At 41.1% G+C, this 20,088-nt stretch overlaps 1 protein-coding gene across 5 annotated transcripts in view; it reads right to left on the minus strand.

The window, feature by feature from the left end:
- The window catches only part of creb1a (cAMP responsive element binding protein 1a), a 58,818-nt gene that overhangs the window by 25,922 nt on the left and 12,808 nt on the right, over nt 1-20,088 (minus strand). For 2 of the 5 annotated variants that reach the window (XM_060898997.1, XM_060899000.1), the window contains exon 2: nt 2,269-2,409. The exons of 1 other annotated variant lie outside the window; for it this stretch is intronic. In XM_060898997.1, coding sequence (XP_060754980.1) covers nt 2,269-2,358 — 90 coding nt within the window. In that variant the 5' untranslated portion in view covers nt 2,359-2,409. Of the gene's footprint in view, nt 1-2,268; nt 2,410-2,456; nt 2,967-20,088 lie in introns of those variants that run through there. 2 more of the 5 variants (XM_060898999.1, XM_060898998.1) reach the window with 2 other exon arrangements.

Here is a 20,088-nt window from a genome sequence, read left to right on the forward strand (position 1 = left end):
AAAGGAAAGTAAGTTCAGTTGCACCAGTTCTCCCGGCGTGTGAGCCGAGGGTTGTTGGTAAAACCCGGGACGGGATATATCGCTTGGGCAGTGATCTCCCTGTGGTTGTTGTTAAAACCGATGATGTTCCGTTCCGTCCCGGGTTTTAGTAATTGCCTGAGCCGAGCAGTAATGGCGGAGTACTCAGTATGGAGAAAATGGTGAATGAGTGGAACAGCCGTCTGATCTCTCCGCTGGATATTGCTGCCATCTCGCCCTTACGTGGAAGAAGCGAATGAACGGAGAACTGAACGAACAACTGAAAGTCAGATTGTTTTGAAACAATCGGCCACAAGATTGGCCTTCAAGAAGTGAGAACACAGATGGGTAAGCTCCGACTCTCATTTGGATGCAAAACAACAAAAACTACACGTTGTTTACCTGCATTTAGATTAATACATGTAACTTGTATTGTGTGTTTAAGTTACCGGTATAAGATTATTTAATTTGCTTCAGAATGTGATTGTCTCAGTTCATCTGATTATTTAATTATCCTTTTGCGTTTTATCAGTGAAAATGCACGCATGTACATGTCTGTTGCATAAGTTATAACACCTATCCTGTTTTAATGAGAGTCAACCCACAATCAATGAAGTCAAATCAGTCTTAGCTGAGCGAGCTGGTAACGGTATTTCTTACTTTCACCATAAATTTTTATTGATATGACTTTGGTCTATAGCTGTCAAAGGCCTCGGCCTTAAAACCAGTTCCCGCAGTGACGTCACGCACTCAGGGCAGGCTGGCTCAGCGGGGCAGCTCGAATAACTCTGAGGCCAATTTTAACTCTTAAAAATGTATATTTTTTAATTCCCATTTATGCATCATACAAGAGTCAAGGATGGAGATACTATCCACTCAGAAATTTATTTAAAAACAAAGGATCTGTGGATCTCCTTTAAGGAGGAAGGAAAAAAAAATGTTCAATAAAGAAAATGTATAAATCACTGATATGGAGAAGTTTTCTGGAAGGAGTCTCCAGTGTTAGCACTTTGTAACCACTGGTATGTTTTTCCACCATGGGAAAGTCCTCAGGATTAGATACATCATTAAACATATCTCTATGTATAAACAGATAAAAGGGAAATTGCTGTGGTATAAGAGAGAGAGAGAGAAAAAAAAAAACACTTTTGAGTGAATTTGTAACACACCACCCCATAGTTTATTATTTACCAACAACAGCGCACCCCAAATGTTTTAAAGTTCACATCACGGGTAAATTCAGGAGCAAGATCAATGTAATTCTCCTATTTTATATTAAACTTTGGTCAAATATCTGTAACATTCTGCATTTTGTGCAATTTTTTTAACCTTGCGCAATACCAGAAAAACTCAGTTGAAATCAAGCCATTTGAGGCGAATTGGTCCGCCTCTGAAAAAACTTGGCATTTGGATTTCCCGGCAAACATTGATTTTCGTGACGTCGCGTGCGGGACGCCTCCCTCTGAATCCTACGTCAGCGCTGGTTTGTTTATGAGAAAACGACCTGGTGGTTTTCTGCAAATTTCTTCAACGTTATCGCGTAATTATTAAAATGGTTAACAGATGTATCGTAGGAGGGTGTAGCAACACCAATCATGATGGGATTAGTACTCATCGTTTCCCAAAAGACCGGACAATGAGAGAGAAATGGGAGCGCTTGGTCTACACAGGCTGTGCACTGAAACCGTGCAAAGCTCTCGCAGCCTGCTGGCGCTTCCGCAGGTGACGTCACGAATCTGGCTCCAGACTCCCTTGGGATTTTTCCAGACACGTTTTGTTATTTTATTTTTTTCTGCTGTAGACAGATGGCCTTGTGCAAAATTACCCTTCTGGATGAGTGTGTAAAGGGACATACTTTCATATAAAAAAAAAAACACGAAATTGGTCCAGAATAAGCACTTTAATGCTTATAGACTGTGTATTTTAATGGAAAGCACTACACAGATTCAGTGATGAGGTCACATGATGAAGTTTGCAATCAGCTGATGAACTTGAACTCAAGTGCCTTGGCCTGTTTAAGTAACATATTGAGCCAACTGCAGGATGTTGTGTAAGAATCCTGTTACGAACCCATGCACACATTTCTGAACAGCAAAACACAGTGGAGTAGAAAACAAAAACGTCCAGAGTCTTACGGAATCGTCTTCTGATGTTAAATGGTCAGAATTATCTTCTGAAAGAATTTCACACACACAAACTTTCTAATTGTAGTACTCCAACAGCGCAGTGTGGATAACGCATCGGGCTCACCTGCGCCAGGGTGGCAATCTGCTGCGTGTCTGTCTCAGAGACAGCTGTCTCACTGCCCTGCTGCACATCTGCTCCTGCGTCCATGGTCATTTAGAAAAGCTGCAGTGAGAAAACGAGGTGGACTCGGTTAGCACGGCCTGCCTGAGGGGACGAAGAAAAGGAAAAACAATCACGACGAAGCCACTTACCCGAAGATTTTCATCTCAGACACTGTACTCTTTTGACATGATGTCCAAAATCATTGCGGAAGTCAATGTGAACAGGGAATTGCTTGGATTTTTCTTTTTTTGTGCGCGTGTCAACTTTTAAACACATTATTGTGCCATTTTATAAAACTGATCTTGTACTAAGAATCTCGTAACCCAAGTGTGCGCCGATTTCTGTATGATCATCATCGGTGGAATTATACATCAGATAATTTTTTTTTTAAATTGCCAGAAAATGCACTTACATGCATCGCTTGTTTGCTGTTGCTCTTCACTTTACATCTAAGGTCTTTTACAGTCTCAAGTAGGGCTGTGCGATATGGGAAAAAATGAATATCCCGATACGTTTTCTCCATTTCACGATATACGATATATATCTCGATATATTTAAATCTCCTCTAAAGGACCCCGTGAAATCTAACGTTTACTCTTTACTGTTTTCACTACAATCCCTGAAGATTAAATAACATTCTTGGTTAACTTTACAGGTGGTTTTCAACAACACATTTTAAATTTTCATGTTCGTGATTTAATCACAATTGAGTTGAAATAAGACTATTTTTATTCAACAAAGATGTGGCACAAACTGCAAAAACAATCTTGAAAATTGCAACAAAGGGGCAAAACAATACAGAGCTGCTCAGAGCTCAAACCAATAAAGCGCAAACTCAACACTGAGAAAGACATTTAGCCTAAATAAGAAAAGTGCTCATTCATTAAATTATTTAAAAAATAGATCTCCAAGCTATTAACCTGACTACTGAGAACCACTGGAACATTCACAATAGAGAGAGAGATTGAGGGAGAGAAGAGAGAGATCTGCAAAACATCATTTCTCTCTTTGCACACTTTTGAACTGAATGTTTTCTGGCTCTGACTCTCAGATGTGTATAATTCCGGTATTGCCTTCTCTGTAAAATGTCTGCGACCAGGCAACTCATGTTTGGGATCGAGTGTGTTTGGTAATTTTTGGAAGCCTGGTTTTTCCACTATACTAACTGGGATCATGTCTTCGGCAATGAAGTTAGTGATTGCATCCGTTACAGCTCTCCATCTCTGACTCGTTTTCTCATATGGGGTGGGCTTGGAGAACGAGGCCGCTATGGTCGTTTGTTTAGCTCGTGGGGGGTTTTAGCTCGTGGGCAAGTAGTTCGGAGTTTAAGAGACTCTTCATACTGTACCGGGTGAGTTTCAGGTGATGGAACATATTTGTCGTGCTGCTGCCTTTAGTGATGACAGGTGTTTTTTTTTTTGCACACTTTACAAACTGGCATTTGCTGTTCCACGTCTTCCTCGCGATATCCAAAAAATGCCAGTTGACTGACCCCTTACTCGTTCTTTTAGGAAGTAATTTGTCGCTGAAATTGCCAGAGCTTACACGGTAGCCTATGCAACACCAGCGATTGCACGAACTGAGTCAGCGCTGTAAACCGGAACCAGGAAATCTTCCCGCCGGAAGTGTTGCCAGATACTGCTAACGTTTTCCAGCTCAAAATATGTTCAAAACCCGCCAAAATGCACTTAAAACCGCCCAATCTGGCAACACAACCGAAACTAGAAAATCTTCCTGGAAGTTCCTTTCAGCACCGAGATGTCGCCCGGGATTGGTTAGCGAGTGCGTGACGTTATTGTTTTCTTTACCCTTAGGCAGCCTCTCACGTTACTGCCTGAGGGACAGAGAGAAAACCACCGGAAAAGGTTTTAAACAAACACGAAACAAATGCAAGTCGGAAGATGACCATAAAATACTCGATAGTTCCGATATGAGTGATTCAACGCTTATGGGTACTGAAATTGGGACATGAACTTATTCACCTAAAACCATTTCTTTTTTTACCATCAGGTCACAAAACATGTAATCTTTAATGAATGATATGTTAAAAGATAACTTTAATTTTCTGAGATGTAATAAAAACATATTTATATGCCAAAGTCAAGCCTATGAGTTCCAAAATGATGTCTGTTCCATTACTTCTGTTACGATTGTCCATCTCGCGTCTGTTACAAATTAATTACAATCTAGCTCTATACCATGTTAATCTTATTGAAAGAATGTGTATGTTTATTCTACTACACATGTTTATTAATTCTATTTGCTAAAACATCACCTTCCTATGTTTCAAAAAGTAATTCTACATTGTTAAAATTGAGAATATATATGTCCACAACACTTCTGTTACATTCTGACTTTGGCATATAAATATGTTTTTATTACATCTCAGAAAATTAAAGTTATCTTTTAACATATCATTCATTAAAGATTACATGTTTTGTGACCTGATGGTAAAAAAAAAGAAATGGTTTTAGGTGAATTTTTAAAAATAAGTTCATGTCCCCATAAGCGTGGAATCACTCATATAATAATTTTATGTATCACACACAGAGTTTTTGCGATATATCGAGTATATTCGATATATCACACAGCCCTAGTCTCAAGAATTATTTAGAAAATGGTGCCTATATACCGTACACTCTCCAGTAGGGGTCGACCGATAATCGGCCTGGCCGATATATCGGGCCGATATTCTGCATTTTTAGGGTTATCGGTATCGGCCATAATTTCCACCGATATGCCGATAACATGCCTTTTTGCAGCCATTTCGTTCCTAACGCGACTGTCACTGCACGTCCTTTCCTGCACTCGCCTCTCGGAGTTCAAGAACACGGTCCCGCCCACCACAACATCTGATTTGTTTGGCACAAGAGATACAGCCAATCGACACCCGTAGCTAACCGCTGTGAACTGTTTCAAGGCGCCCGTATGGGCACTCGGGCAGAAGCAGATCCCACTTCAAGGTAAGGACACGCTGCTTTTGCCGCAATAAGTCACAAACACACAAGTTGCAAAAGCACAACATCATTATATGTTTACATTCTTCATCTACTACTCGTTAAAATTGTCCATTTGCATCTGTGTAGCCAGGCGAACTTAGCTTACGGAAGGAAGCACTTGAATTAGCCTACAACCAACTAGTCTCGCTGAAACGACATGTCATGTTGTCCATAGTAAGCAGTCCCCAGCATAACGTAGGCTGCAGTCATTTTTAAATCCCCATCTGGAAACGTTGTGAATGTGTCAGTAGTTCTACTCGAACAGTAGAATGAGAGCCATACAGAGAGGTGGTTAAGGGAAGACGAAATAAAACGTAGTGTTTGTGTTCTGTAGGCTAGCGCAAGCCTACTGGCTATTTGTTATGGTGATGAGTAAACTTTATGAAGTGACTCGTGCTCAGAAAGCGCATTGCACTTGTATATGTTAGGTAACTTTATAAAGCGCTATTTGAACATTTAAACAAGCCAGGTGTGACTAGTATTTATAATTCTTGCGCAAGTGATTCTCCTCGCTAGCGCTTCTGATTCGGAAAACGATATACTCTTAAAGGAGCAGCTGCTCCTTTTAACCAGAGCTTTTAACATGCAGAGCAACTGCGCTTCCTTCACTACAATATAATCCTAAATTGGGAATATTAGGCTTGGGCATTAAAAGCATTAGAATGTAGATGGTTACTTGTTAAGTTGTTACATAATAAGGAGTGATAGCCGACTTTATGTTTGATTTTACTTTTTAAAAAATGCTGCAGGCAGCTCCCTACACTTGATTTGTTATTTAAAAACTACTTGAAGTTGGTAAGTCTTACTTAGTTCTTAGTGTAAAAGAATCCAGAGTGTATTTTCATTTATTTTCCACTGAAAATGGTGAGCTGTAATATAGTAGGGAGTGATTTTTTATTTTATTGGTGAATATTTTATTATTATTTTATTTCTCATTTTATTCTAACTAATGTTTGATTTTATTGTACAAATGCTGCTGGCATCTCCCTGCACAAAATTTCATGTTCAATTTTACAATTATACATTTCATGGATATGAAGGTCTGTGTCAGTGTGTGCTATGTTTAATTTCATGTGAATTATAATGTTTACATTTATCGGTTGCACATATCGGTTACCGGCATCCCAATTCCATAATAATTGGTATCGGCCCTGAAAAAAACATATCGGTCGATCCCTACTCTCCAGCCACTTTATTAGGAATACTCATCCATCCACCTGCTGTTTTATGCAGTTCTCTAATCAGCCGATCCCTCAACAGCAGCACAATGCATCAAATCATGCAGATACAGGATCCACACTGCAAAAAGTAAAATCTAACCAAGATTAAATATCTTAAATCAAGACAAAATATGCTTGTTATTTGTCTGCCAAGATAATTCTCCTTTCCAGGCAGGTTTTGTGTAAGAGTATTTCACTTACTTTAAGCATTTTTTCCCTCAATTATCTTTATAAGGTATTATAACTTGTTATTGAGATTTTATTACTGGTTATGAGTAAGTTCCGTCTTAAAATGAGAATTACCATAATTTCATAGGTGTTATATTAACCATGACAAGTTTGTCAAAGAAGTCAGAATTTCTTATTTCAAGCATCTTATCCTTTCTTTTAATCTCTTAACACAAAACAGATAACTAAATTAAATGAATTGTTGTATTGTCAATCTGGCAACAAAAATAGGCTACAAAGAAAATCAGTAATCACAGCTTCCGCAAAAACGTGTGCAGCTTTCTGATTTACTGTTTTCTTCTCATACTTCCTATGTTTCATGGACTGTAACGGCATTTGCTTATTTAGTAATTTTAATACAGAATTTACTCTGATGAAATTATTCAGACACTCCAACGCCCCCCCCAAAAAAAAATCGGATCTGCACAATTCAGCCGTGAAAAAGGCGGCATCCGCCAAAAGGCGCGCCGTTTGCATCCCTGTTTAAACTCATAGGTTAACCGACTTTCACCGGCTAATGAGGCTCGGTGGTCGGTCAAGATTTTTTTTAGTTTTCGCCATCCCTAATAGGTCATAGTCTCAGAACAGGCCTAGTTAATTTCTGACAATCCACAGCCAAGGCCAGGGGGCAGACGAACAGGCTAAACCGACTGTCTGCTAGCTGCACAGAGTCGTCACTCAGGGTCCACTACATCGAGACTGTGTCTGTTCCCCGGGCTCAACAAAAAGGTAGAAATATTCAGAGAGTTTGTTCCAGTAACCTAACCAATATAAAATTAGATCACACTGACACTACAGCCGCTGCCAGCACCTTTGATCTAAAGTTGGGGCTATTAAATATTAGATCTCTTACATCTAAAGTGCTAATGGTTAATGAACTCATTACTGATCAGGAGTTTAATGTACTTTCTTTAACTGAAACATGGATTAAGCCAAATGAATATATAGCATTAAATGAAGCGAGTCCTCCTGGATGCAGTTATATACACCAGCCTCGTCTAACTGGCAGAGAAGGAGGCGTCGTGGTTATTTATAACGATTATCTAGGTGTAACACACAAACCTGGTTATAAATTTAATACATCTGAAGTTCTTCATACTCATATAATGTATGTAGCCTCAAAAAATAAGTCTACCCAGTTAATTCCATTACTTATTATTTACAGGCCCCCGGGGCCATATTCTGAGTTTCTTTCTGAATTTGCAGATTTTATCTCAGACCTGGTTATTTCCTTAGACAAAGCTTTAGTTGTTGGAGATTTTAATATTCACTTCGATAACCCAGAAGACCCTTTAAAAACAGCGTTTGTGTCCATTTTAGATTCAGTAGGGGTTAATCAGAATGTCACAGGACCGACCCATAATGGTGGTCACACCCTCGATCTAATACTAACATTCAGGTTAAACGTAGAAAATATAGTCACACTTCCACAGTCTGAAGTTCTCTCAGATCATTCAAACTATGTCTGAGTAATAATATATGCACCTCACCACGCTACTGTATTAAACGTACATTCACGTCAACTACTGCGCAGAGCTTTATAAATGATCTCCCAGAGCTGTCAACTTTGATTGGGTCACTGTCAGCCCCTGCAGAACCTGATCAGGCAACTGAATGCTTAGAGTCAACGTTCCGCCATACTTTAGATAATGTAGCTCCTCTTAAAAGGAAAATGGTCAGAGAGAAAAAAATGAGCACCCTGGTATAATGACGCTCGCACATGAAAACAGACCACTCGAAAATTGGAACGTAAATGGCATCAAACAAAATTGGTAGCGTTCAAATTAGCGTGGAAGGAGAGCTTCCTGAAGTATAGAAAAGCTCTTAGTGCTGCGAGATCAACATATCTCTCCTTCCTAATAGAAGATAACAAAAATAATCCTAGATTCCTATTTAATACTGTAACAAAATTAACCAGGAATAAGTCCACTATAGACACATGCACACCTGCAGTATGTAGTAGCAACGACTTCATGAATTTTTTTAATGACAAAATTGAGAATATCCGACAAAAAATTCAAACTACTAATTTAAGGTCAGACAATGTAAGTGACCCTGTAGTTAACTATCAGATCAGCAACCTAAAAGAAACTGAATTACTTTCATTAATCTCCGCATCAAAAGCCTCAACTTGCGTACTAGATCCCTTACCTACACGTCTATTCAAACAGATAATACCTGAAGTAATTGAACCGCTTCTAAAAATAATAAATTCTTCTCTTACGATTGGCTATGTACCCAAATCCTTTAAACTAGCAGTGATCAAACCCCTGATTAAAAAACCTGACCTTGATCCCTGTCAGCTGTCCAATTATCGGCCAATATCAAACCTCCCCTTTATCTCAAGATCCTTGAAAAAGCTGTGGCACAGCAGTTATGCTCATATTTACATAGGAATAACATCCATGAAATGTATCAGTCAGGATTTAGACCTCATCATAGCACAGAGACAGCTCTGGTTAAAGTAGTAAACGACCTACTGTTGGCGTCTGATCAGGGCTGTGTCTCGCTGCTTGTGTTGCTTGACCTTAGTGCAGCATTTGATACCATTGATCATTCCATTCTTCTGGATAGACTAGAAAATGTTGTGGGAGTTAAGGGAACGGCCCTCTCCTGGCTCAGCTCTTATTTAACCGATCGCTATCAGTATGTTGATGTAAATGGTGATTTTTCTAGACACACTGAGGTAAAGTTTGGTGTTCCACAAGGTTCTGTCTTGGGTCCACTGCTTTTTTCTTTATACATGTTCCCTCTGGGTGATATTATTCGTAAACGTTGTATTAGTTTCCACTGTTATGCTGATGACACACAGTTGTATGTTTCTGCAAAACCTGATGAGAGACACCAGCTTAATAGAATTGAGGAATGTGTTAAGGACATTAGACACTGGATGCTTATTAACTTCCTTCTGCTTAACTCTGACAAGACTGAAGTACTTGTACTCGGACCACATGCAGCGAGAAGTATTTTTCTGATTCCACAGTAACTCTGGATGCAGGGCTCGAAATTAACTTTTTTTCTTTGTGTCCCCCAGTGGTCCCGAATTCTGTGTTGCATTGTCCCGAACAGGGCTCGAAATTAACTTTTTTTCTTTGTGTCCCCCAGTGGTCCCGAATTCTGTGTTGTATTGTCCCGAATGGAAGCAATAGTGTCCCCATTTTTTTCCTCTCTGAAATAACCAGTGGTTAATATTATCATATGAAGTTACTATTATATTTGTAACTATGCGATTTTGAACCCTTTATATCATTTTTACAATAAGTCACAAAACACAAGTGACATGTACTATACATCATCTACTTCAAAATTGCAGTTATTGCATTTTCAGTTTATTAAACTTTGGCGATCTCACTGTATGAATAGATACCCGTTTATTTAAAGGGGCCAACTAGCTCATTCAGAAAATGTTTCAACTCACTACATCTGCAGTACACTTTAGTTGAAAATAAGACCCCTTTTATGTTCATTTCATCTACTTATACCTTGAATATCTGTTGGCATATATAAGGCCAACTTATCATTTTCACCATTACCGTTATCCATTTTTATGTAATATACCTGTTGCCCCATTCAGAGATGTTTTGAAAGCCATCAGCCATACCATCAATGGATGAAATGCCCTTGAGCAAAGCACCTACCCCCCCCCCCCCAACGTTGCTACAGGGACTGTAACACTGTAAAAAACCGTAAAGTCACTTTGGATAAGTGTCATATCATAAGTGCAAACAAAGCAATGTAATGCACTTTTTTTTTATTGTAACCTTTAGTCATAGAAATCATTTACATTATTTACAGTGCTTAATTTCATTTTCTTTGACCTAGATAAATTTCCCATTCATTTCTATGGAATTATTTGAAAAACTACACACATTTTCAAACATCCGCTGCTCTGGCATGCTTTCACCTAGAGACATGATTCAAACTTTAAAACGCAGAGAAACTTCTCCTCTGTGGATCTGGCATTCAACTTTTTGCTAGGTTCTATACTTTTGGTTCAGACCCAGCTCAAACACCATGTGGGTTCCTGGAGAAATTCCGGCTTTATAATGGGTGTCTGTTGCGTTACACACCAGTGGAGCTCGTTAAGTTACAGTGTAGAGAGCTTGGAAAAATAGCTCAAACTTTCTCATTTAAACTGTGTTTTCAGCCCCAATTTTCACTCTACACACATAATTTTCTCAAAAGTAGTAGCCACACTTGTCCTGATTCACACAATGTGTCTCCCTGAGCGATAGGACTTGCAGTTTTTGAATGAGAAGCCTGAAAGTGAGGAGAGGGCAGGCGCGCAGCCCCATAGACTGCCATTATAAACGTGGCTGCGCTTTGACTGTTAAATCAGAAAAGTCACTCGTTTTTAACTCGCTCTAGTGACCTCAATTTTTACACTACAGACAAAAAAAGTACATCAGTGTGTTCAGGAGACCCTTGTGGCACTCAATGTGAAATAATTTTGTGAATATCTCCTTCTGTTTTCGTGTAAACCCCCGTTGTTTGGAGGGAGCGCTCTGACGGAAAGCTGCCCTTTTTGTGTGCTCCTCCCCCACCCGCACGCTGAGCAGAGAGAGACAAAAATACAGTCCAGCTCAGCTCCGGCAACTGTGACTGCTACGCGCACTGCATCACTCTCACGATTTCCCCCGGGGGAATTATCGTCTCTAGATCTATTTTTTTCCATTGTCCCGGGATTGTCCCAGATATGATAATTTTGTGTCCCGATGACATTTTTTATGGTCCCCGGGACGTCGGGACACCGTTAGTTTCGAGCGCTGGTCCCGAATGGAAGCAATAGTGTCCCCATTTTTTTTCCTCTCTGAAATAACCAGTGGTTAATATTATCATATGAAGTTACTATTATATTTGTAACTATGCGATTTTGAACCCATCTCATTCTCATCTCATTATCTCTAGCCGCTTTATCCTTCTACAGGGTCGCAGGCAAGCTGGAGCCTATCCCAGCTGACTACGGGCGAAAGGCGGGGTACACCCTGGACAAGTCGCCAGGTCATCACAGGGCTGACACATAGACACAGACAACCATTCACACTCACATTCACACCTACGGTCAATTCAGAGTCACCAGTTAACCTAACCTGCATGTCTTTGGACTGTGGGGGAAACCGGAGCACCCAGAGGAAACCCACGCGGACACGGGGAGAACATGCAAACTCCACACAGAAAGGCCCTCGCCGGCCCCGGGGCTCGAACCCAGGACCTTCTTGCTGTGAGGCAACAGCGCTAACCACTACACCACCGTGCCGCCCCGATTTTGAACCCTTTATATATCATTTTTACAATAAGTCACAAGACACAAGCGACACATGTCCTATACATCATCTACTTCAAAATTACAGTTATTGCATTTTCAGTTTATTAAACTTTGGCGATCTCACTGTATGAATAGATACCTGTTTATTTAAAGGGGCCAACTAGCTCATTCAGAAAATGTTTCAACTCCCTACATCTGCAGTACACTTTAGTTGAAAATAAGACCCCTTTTATGTTCATTTCATCTACTTATACCTTGAATATCTGTTGGCACTTATAAGGCCAACTTATCATTTTCACCATTACCGTTATCCATAGCCCTGTGATGACCGAGACTTGTCCAGGGTGAACCCCGCCTTTCGCCCGTAGTCAGCTGGGATAGGCTCCAGCTTGCCTGCGACCCTGTAGAACAGGATAAAGCGGCTACAGATAATGAGATGAGACCGTTATCCATTTTTATGAACTTTCCGTTATCCATTACCGTTATCCATTTTTATGAACTTTCCGTTATCCATTACCGTTATCCATTTTTATGAACTTTCCGTTATCCATTACCGTTATCCATTTTTATGAACTTTCCGTTATCCATTACCGTTATCCATTTTTATGAACTTTCCGTTATCCATTTTATGAACTTTCGCTGCCGGGTGCAAATGTTAGCAACATCAGCATAGTGCCAGGTCCGAGCCTAGTTGTGCTGCTGACTGACTAAACTTTCTGAACTAGAAAGACACCAAGAAAACTCACTTATTCTGTTGAACGGTATCTTCCGTCAATATCATCCACATCATTCCTGTTGTATTTTATAACGTGTCTAACAGTGTTCATTCAGTTGCTAGCGTTGCCTGCAGACCAGGCGATGACACTTTGGATCCTGAAGGTCCCGGAGACGTTATGTCTGGGCTGTCAGCTTCTTCCCCGCGGTCGGTCCGCTTCAGCCACTTCAGCATTTTTGTTCTGGCAAGAGTCGGCGCAGCGTGTGCGGTAGCAATTCCATTCCAAGTCCATATAATGCGGACACCGGCCGAAGATTCTAGAACAGAATGCGCTGCTCTGTAGCCTACGGATGCAGGTGCATCGAAAGTGTAGCTACTATGTATTTTTCGCTGTTAACGTTTCAAAATTAAAATTGACAAATTAGGTGAATGTCTACGTATGGGTTACGGCTTTGTAAATAATATTAATGTAGAACTTTTTTTCTAGATCTATTTTTTTCCATTGTCCCGGGATTGTCCCAGATATGATCATTTTGTGTCCCGATGACATTTTTTATGGTCCCCGGGACATCGGGACACCGTTAGTTTCGAGCGCTGTGGATGGCCTTTCTGTTTCTTCACGTGCAGCAGTAAAAGACCTCAGAGTGATTATTGACGCCAGTCTTTCATTTGAAACTCACACTGATAACATTACCCGGATAGATAGCGTTCTTTCATCTCAAAAATATTGCCAAGATAAGAAATTTAATGTCACTATGTGACGCAGAAAAACTAGTTCATGCTTTCATTACCTCCAGGTTGGATTACTGTAATGCCTTACTGTCTGGATGTTCCAATAAGTGCATAAACAAACTCCAGTTAGTTCAAAATACAGCAGCAAGAGTCCTGACTAGAACTAGAAAATATGACCACATCACGCATGTCTTATCCACACTGCATTGGCTCCCAATCAAATTTCGTATTGATTATAAAATGCTACTATTGACCTTTAAAGCACTGAATGGTCTCACACCACAGTACCTGAGTGAACTTCTGCTCCTCTATGACCCGCCACGCCTACTTAGATCAAAAGGTGCAGGCTATCTGCTGGTACCTCATACAGTGAAGGCTACATCAGGGGGCGGAGCCTTTTCTTACAAAGCCCCACGGTTATGGAACAGCCTTCCAAGTAGTGTTCGGGAATCAGACACAGTCTCAGCGTTTAAGTCGAGGCTGAAAACGTATCTGTTTAGTCAAGCCTTTTGTTAATGGTGTTTATGAGGTAAAGGAGTAGATCTGGAGGGTCCTCAGACAGAATGTTCTGGTAAACTGGGATGTATGGATGCTGTCAGTCCCCACTCACTTGCTCACTCGAGTTTGCTGACGGTGTAGTGGCTGCAGCTTTATGTCCCGGGGCTCCCTCATGCCTGTGTTACCTTCTGGCTCTCCCCTTTTAGTTATGCTGTCATAGTTAGTTGCCGGAGTCCCTGCTTGTACTCAGTGCAATATGTATACTGTTCCTACTTATTCAGGTGACATTGGGCATACCTAACAACCTGTGTTTTCTCTCTCTCCCTCTCAAATTTGTCCCTCTGAGTTACATGTTGGTCCTGGGATCGAGATGCTGACCTCTTCTGCTCCTCGGACCTGCCTGATCCATCCTGATGCCCTGTGTCTGGTTGGAGTCTCATCGCATCGCTCCTGTGGAGGACGGCCCCATATGGACAGTTGAAAGTCACACTTGGAGGACGCTCTGGACTCTTACAGTAATGCTTTTATGGCTGAGGACTACAGTTGACTTGCTAACTTTAGGACTGCAGTTGTCATGAACAGTTTTGCACTCAAGTTTCCATCAATGAAGAGTTTATAACATCAACGAAGCTGACTTCATGTTAAAACTGTTAATGTTATAGTCATGCTGTCTGTTGTTGCCCAAATGAGGATGGGTTCCCTTTTGAGTCTGGTTCCTCTCGAGGTTTCTTCCTCATGTCGTCTGAGGGAGTTTTTCCTTGCCACCCTCGCCACAGGCTTGCTCATTGGGGATAGATTCGGGATAAAATTGGCTCATGTTTTAAGTCGTTCAAATTCTGTAAAGCTGCTTTGCGACAATGTTTATTGCTAAAAGCGCTATACAAATAAACTTGACTTGACTGATCTCCTGGGGTTTTCACACACAATCGTCTCTAGAGTTTACACACCATGAATGGTGCGGAAAACAAAAAAGCATCAAGTGAGTGACAGTTCTGTGGGTGGAAACAAACGACTTGTTGATGAGAGAGGTCAGAGGAAAACAGACAGATTGTTCGAGCTTTTTTGCCAGGAAGGATATAGTAACTCATAACAACTGTGGTGAGCAGAAAAGCATCTCAGCATGCAACAGCAGAAGACCACACTGGGTTCCACTCCTGCAGCCAAGAACAAGTTCCAATTAAAGTGGCCGGTGAGGGTGTATTTATAGAGTGACATTTTCTCTGAGGAGATGTTTATTCAACATTTCCAGAAGGAGACTCCACTGTCAGTGCTTTGTTACAGTCAGAACTAAAGCCGCTCTGATATGGGAAAGTATTCAGGACAATTCTTGTTTCAATTGTTTCTTATTATAAAAAAACGAAGAAAAAAAAAACCCCGAAAAAAATATACAGGCTGGTGAGTGAACGAATGTTTATAGCAGCTAGGAAATAACTGGTTTTGTGGATGCTCCACAACATTAAACAGCCAAAAAGTGCCATATAGGAGGAATAAAACACATTGGGGCATGCAGTTATTGGAAAGTAATCAACTTCGAGATGGTAACAGTAACTCGTTTTATTCAATAATTCTCCTTTAGGGCTGCTATAAAACTAGTCTCATAATCTCCTCCTCTGAAGATCAACTACCATGATAAGAGATAAAAACGTCTTTTTTAACGCAGACTTTATCTTATCTATTTAATAATAGGTTTATCTGTCTCACTGTACAAAAAAAAAAGTCTAAATAATGAAAAACAGCAGAAAATATCTTCAGTATACAAAACAGAAATATGTAGAAATCGCTGTTTATTGTGAGACGTCTAATAGGGTATGTTCTGCAGTAACCATGTTCCTTTAACCTTCTGACCTGGAACTGTAGTGTACAGGTTTATATGTCAAAGTGTCTCGGGTTCACAGTAGTAAAACCGTGGATGGAAATAAACCACTGCCAAATCCGATGAAGTCATGATTTGTTTATGGAACCACACCCATGCTACATTTGGGCCAGATGTTTAAAATAACATCTGTTTCTACACCTCAGAGCTGGACGTAACAATATTCCTGTTTTTTTTTTGGTAGGTCCTTCCTATCATACAACATTTACCAGTCTGAGAGGGTGAAGGGTATTTCCATGCTTCGTCTGAGTCACTTGAAGCTGTTAACCACATTATGTTAAATGACTGCGATCTCTGGATGACAGGGCGAATGCTTTTCTGTTGAGCTGGTTAACTTTACAGGGCTCTACATAAACTTTTGAAACCACTTGTCCTGTCGGGCAAGTTGAAAGGAAATTTACTTGTCCGAATGTGAAGTTGACTTGTCCGAAGAAATATTTGAGAAAAACACAAAAACTATTTGTAACCCAACAATCTTTATGGCATTTGTTTCCGAATTCACAACATATGCATTATATCTATGAATCAAAAGTAATCAATACTTGATATACTGAGGCAAAAGTTCAAAAATATAGTAAAACAGACTGATTGATACCATAATTCACCAATTATTATGCTGAAGTTCAGAAGCAATATATTCCAATAGAGTAGAAATTCATCTCATCTCATTATCTCTAGCCGCTTTATCCTTCTACAGGGTCGCAGGCAAGCTGGAGCCTATCCCAGCTGACTACGGGCGAAAGGCGGGGTACACCCTGGACAAGCTGCCAGGTCATCACAGGGCTGACACATATGCCGCTTTTCCACTACAAACGCGGCTGAGTCGGGCTGAGCCGTGCCGTGCTGAGTTGGGCTGAGTCGAGCTGAGTGGGGCTGTTGGAGTTGCATTTCGACTACCACCGCGCTGAACCGTGCTGGCTGGAAGTGGGTGGACACATTGGGTGGAGTTAGCGAAAGTGGGTGGACGTCACGTGATGTCGTTAAGCGGCGCAAACAGTGACATCAGTGACCTTTTAAGCGGTAGTCTCACGACCCGGATAGTAAACAATAAACATGGAGGACATGGAGTCGTTAGTGTTGCTGGTCTTGGTGCTGTGGCTTGTTGTCACCGACAACGCCAACAGATACTGGCAAGAGCGTATAGATGAGGCGAGGCGCATAAGGCTCCAGAAATTCTCGTAATTCTTCTTCTTCCGGGTTTACGGTGTTTACAGATCCCAGCGTGCTCGCGGGGCGTGTGTGGGCATGTGAGGACACTCCTCCTCACCAATCAGTGCACAGGGGAGTGTCTGCTCACCCCCCCAGCCTCACTCAGCTCGGTTTGGCTCGCTTCAGCCCCACTCCAAAACCATGCGAGTTTTGGGTGCTAAGCAGGGCTGAAGCGAGCTGAGTCGTGCTGTTTTGAGATAGTCAAAACGCGAGCCGTGTCGGGCTGAAGCGAGCTGAAAAAGGGTAGTGGAAAAGGGCCAATAGACACAGACAACCATTCACACTCACATTCACACCTACGGTCAATTTAGAGTCACCAGTTAACCTAACCTGCATGTCTTTGGACTGTGGGGGAAACCGGAGCACCCGGAGGAAACCCACGCAGACACGGGGAGAACATGCAAACTGCACACAGAAAGGCCCTCGCCGGCCACGGGGCTCGAACCCGGACCTTCTTATTGTGAGGCGACAGTGCTAACCACTGCACCACCGTGCCGCCCAGAGTAGAAATTATGAACATAAAATTTTAAGAACAAAATAACTATACTATGAGATCCAAAAACACTAACCATTATACAGGTATATACACAGATCAGTACTCTGCAGTTCAGTAACAAATATCACAAAAAGTAACATTATCATAAAATTTATGACTTGATGAGATATCACTAGTTTGGACAAGAGAAACAAATAACAACAATGCTACAAATAAAAACAACTGATAACAAAATTGACTGATTAACACTGTAAATCACTGATTATTAGACTCTGAAATCGAGTTACCAAATGACAAGATAATATATCTTGTTATGAAAACCTCCACACCTCTATTGACTCTCCGATGAATGGATCCAAATAAAGTTTCTATTCATCTTCATCTATCAACCCTTGAGTTCTGCTCCATCAATCATTAATTTATTTATGAGAAATTGAAAACCAGAAAATTTAAATTATATATATTTTTAAATAATTTATTTTGAATATATATCCTCCACTGATTAATTGTTGTTGTCTAATTATTCAGTGTGGCTCCTGTATGGTATTTAATGGTAAAAAAAGATCATTTCAAATTATCCATAATTATATCTAAATTATAGAGCCCTATGTTTCAAATCCCTAAACTCCCATTACTAATTAGTTAATTAATACAGCCGGTAACCTAATTAGCAGCCGTTTGACAGCTTGGTATTTCCTAGATAACTTTCCCCACTCTTACCTCACTCCCTGTCAGTCCACACGCATGCAGGCGCACATTCCAAGCCCAGCCAATTCAAAGATTTGGAAATTACCACATACTCAACGGAAATATACAGTTGAATAATGATCCCACCAACAAATCCACGTGTATGACACGATTAAAACCGATCATAAACGACCGTTTACTTTTCAGCTCAAATACACGAAGCGGTATTGGCCGGTTTCGCAAGCGGAATATTGCGCATGCGCACATCGCTCTTTCCGAATAGAAACATCCGGCGATTCATCAAAACAATATGTCGAGTGTGAATAAACTGATAAATTTGATATGTAACCCGAATATCGGCGTATTTTGGCACTTGTCCGATCGGACAAGTGCCAAGAGTACACTTGTCCGATCGGACAAGTAACTGAGACGATGAACTTGTCCGACATAAAGGATCACTTGTCCCGGACAAGCATTAATGTCGAGCCCTGGTTTAATTCTAATTCTAAGGGTGGACTCACACTCAGACGATCTGTACTCTGCCTGAGCACGTTTGACCCCCAAAGTCCAGTTTGTGATCACCGTGTACCGTACTCAGGCACAGGATGCATCTATCCATGCCTGGAACATTGTGCTTAGTGTGAGAGGCCAGAGTTGGGAAGTAATGACGTACAAATACTTCATTCCTGTACTTAGAGTTCTCAGGTATCTCTAGCCACTTTATCCTATTCTACAGGATCGCAGGCAAGCTGGAGCCTATCCCAGCTGACTACGGGCGAAAGACGGGGTACACCCTGGACAAGTCGCCAGGTCATCACAGGGGAGACAGGGGAGAACATGCAAACTCCGCACAGAAAGGCCCTCGCCGGCCACGGGGCTCGAACCCGGACCTTCTTGCTGTGAGGTGACAGCGCTAACCACTACACCACCGTGCCGCCCGGTATCTGTCCTTTACTTCTGTATTTATTTTTCTGACAAGTTTTTACTTTTACGACCCACTACAACTTAACACGAACGTGTACTTTCTACACCTTAAATTTTCAAATCAGGCTCGTTATTTTAGTTTTAATGCATGTAAGGGGAATTATCAATTATTTTCACACATTTATAACACATAGAGAAGACTACACTGATGACACCAACTCAATCTGGCAACCCTGGCTCTGAAGCAAAACACGAGCTGCGTTCAAATTCAGCAAACAGGGTTTCTTTGAACGTTTTTTTGTGTGTAAACATTCAAAACTGTTTGATTTAAATACCTAATGCTTTAACTGTATGTTATAAGTCTGTGAAGATTCTCAATCATCCAGGTCATAGTAAACTGTGGGTGGTAGAAATGGGCAACTGGACTTGCTTGAAAATTCTTGAAAACGTTTCACCTCTCGTCCAAAAGGCTTCCTCAGTTCTGTCTGACTAATAGGGAGTATCAGGTATTTATCTTCTCCTGGATCAGAATCAGAATTCTGATGACCAGCTCATCTAAGGTGTCATTGAGGCATCATGTTGGTGTGGGTCACTGGAGGCTGGGTGTGAACGGCGAGTCATTAGGGTGATCAAAGGACTGCCCGTTAGGGTGATCAATGGCAATCTGACTCTCTCTGTCCTCCTCTGAGTCACCGAAAACAGCTGGGTCCTGGCGTACACTCAGCCGTCTGGGAAGAGTGTCCAAGACCGCCTTGTAGATGTTTGACAAATGATGTCTTAGACCCCCACCTCTGTTCAGTGATGGCCGTTCCAGGTTGACAAAAATGGCTTCTTTAACTCCTCGCTCATACCAACGATCCTCTCTGGCTAAAATGCGTACGTTACAATCCTGAAATGAGTGTCCTTTGTTAAGATGAATGTAGACAGCTGAGTC

Source organism: Neoarius graeffei, chromosome 18 (assembly GCF_027579695.1).
Source record: "Neoarius graeffei isolate fNeoGra1 chromosome 18, fNeoGra1.pri, whole genome shotgun sequence".
In the NCBI taxonomy this organism is placed as follows: Eukaryota; Metazoa; Chordata; class Actinopteri; order Siluriformes; family Ariidae; genus Neoarius; species Neoarius graeffei.